The sequence below is a fragment of the Myotis davidii genome, unplaced genomic scaffold (assembly GCF_000327345.1).
Source record: "Myotis davidii unplaced genomic scaffold, ASM32734v1 scaffold1006, whole genome shotgun sequence".
Lineage (NCBI taxonomy): Eukaryota > Metazoa > Chordata > Mammalia > Chiroptera > Vespertilionidae > Myotis > Myotis davidii.
Genome location: NW_006297143.1, coordinates 446,686 through 447,469, shown reverse-complemented (window position 1 = coordinate 447,469; position 784 = coordinate 446,686). Strand labels below are relative to the sequence as shown.

General features: G+C 64.5%; 1 protein-coding gene across 1 annotated transcript in view; it reads left to right on the top strand.

The window, feature by feature from the left end:
* ZBTB12 (zinc finger and BTB domain containing 12) overlaps nt 1-778 on the top strand; it is a 1,929-nt gene extending 1,151 nt beyond the window's left edge. The window contains 1 exon segment of the mRNA XM_006772865.2: nt 3-778. Coding sequence (XP_006772928.1) covers nt 3-428 — 426 coding nt within the window. The 3' untranslated portion in view covers nt 429-778.
* The last annotated feature ends 6 nt before the right edge of the window (nt 779-784 follow it).

Below are 784 nucleotides of genomic sequence, written 5' to 3'. Positions count from 1 at the left end.
GGCCCCTGCCCGGGGGCTTCTCCAGTGGCAGCTCCCTGAAGAACATCAAGTGCACCAAGTGCCCGGAGGTGTTCCAGGGCGTGGAGAAGCTGGTCTTCCACATGCGGGCGCAGCACTTCATCTTCATGTGCCCGCGCTGCGGCAAGCAGTTCAACCACAGCAGCAACCTCAACCGCCACATGAACGTGCACCGCGGCGTCAAGTCGCACTCCTGTGGCATCTGCGGCAAGTGCTTCACGCAGAAGTCCACGCTGCACGACCACCTCAACCTGCACTCGGGAGCCAGGCCCTACCGCTGCTCCTACTGCGACGTGCGCTTCGCGCACAAGCCTGCCATTAGGCGGCACCTCAAGGAGCAGCACGGCAAGACGACGGCCGAGAACGTGCTGGAGGCCAGCGTGGCGGAGATCAATGTCCTCATCCGCTAGCGCGGGCCGGCTCTGGGTCGGGCAGGCTCTGGGTCGGTGGGCTGGGTGGGAAGGGATCCCCTGGCCCAGGAGAAGGGGGGGTCGGGGACACGCAGGTATGGCGGGGAGCCTGAGCAGACACACACGTCCTGGGGAGGGGCCCAAGATTCCTGGACAGAAGAGCTGCCTCTTCCGAAGAAAAGGGTGGAGAGGGAGGGGGTTGTTCTTTGAGGCCAGGGGAGGAGGGGGCCCCAGAGACTGACTCCTCTCCGAGGTGCATGCGTCTGTGGAGGGGAAGGGTCCTCCGGAATGAGGCGGCAAAGGGACTGGAGACTGTTTTTCCTGGCCACGCCTGCCCAGGGAGAGGTCTGACGTTT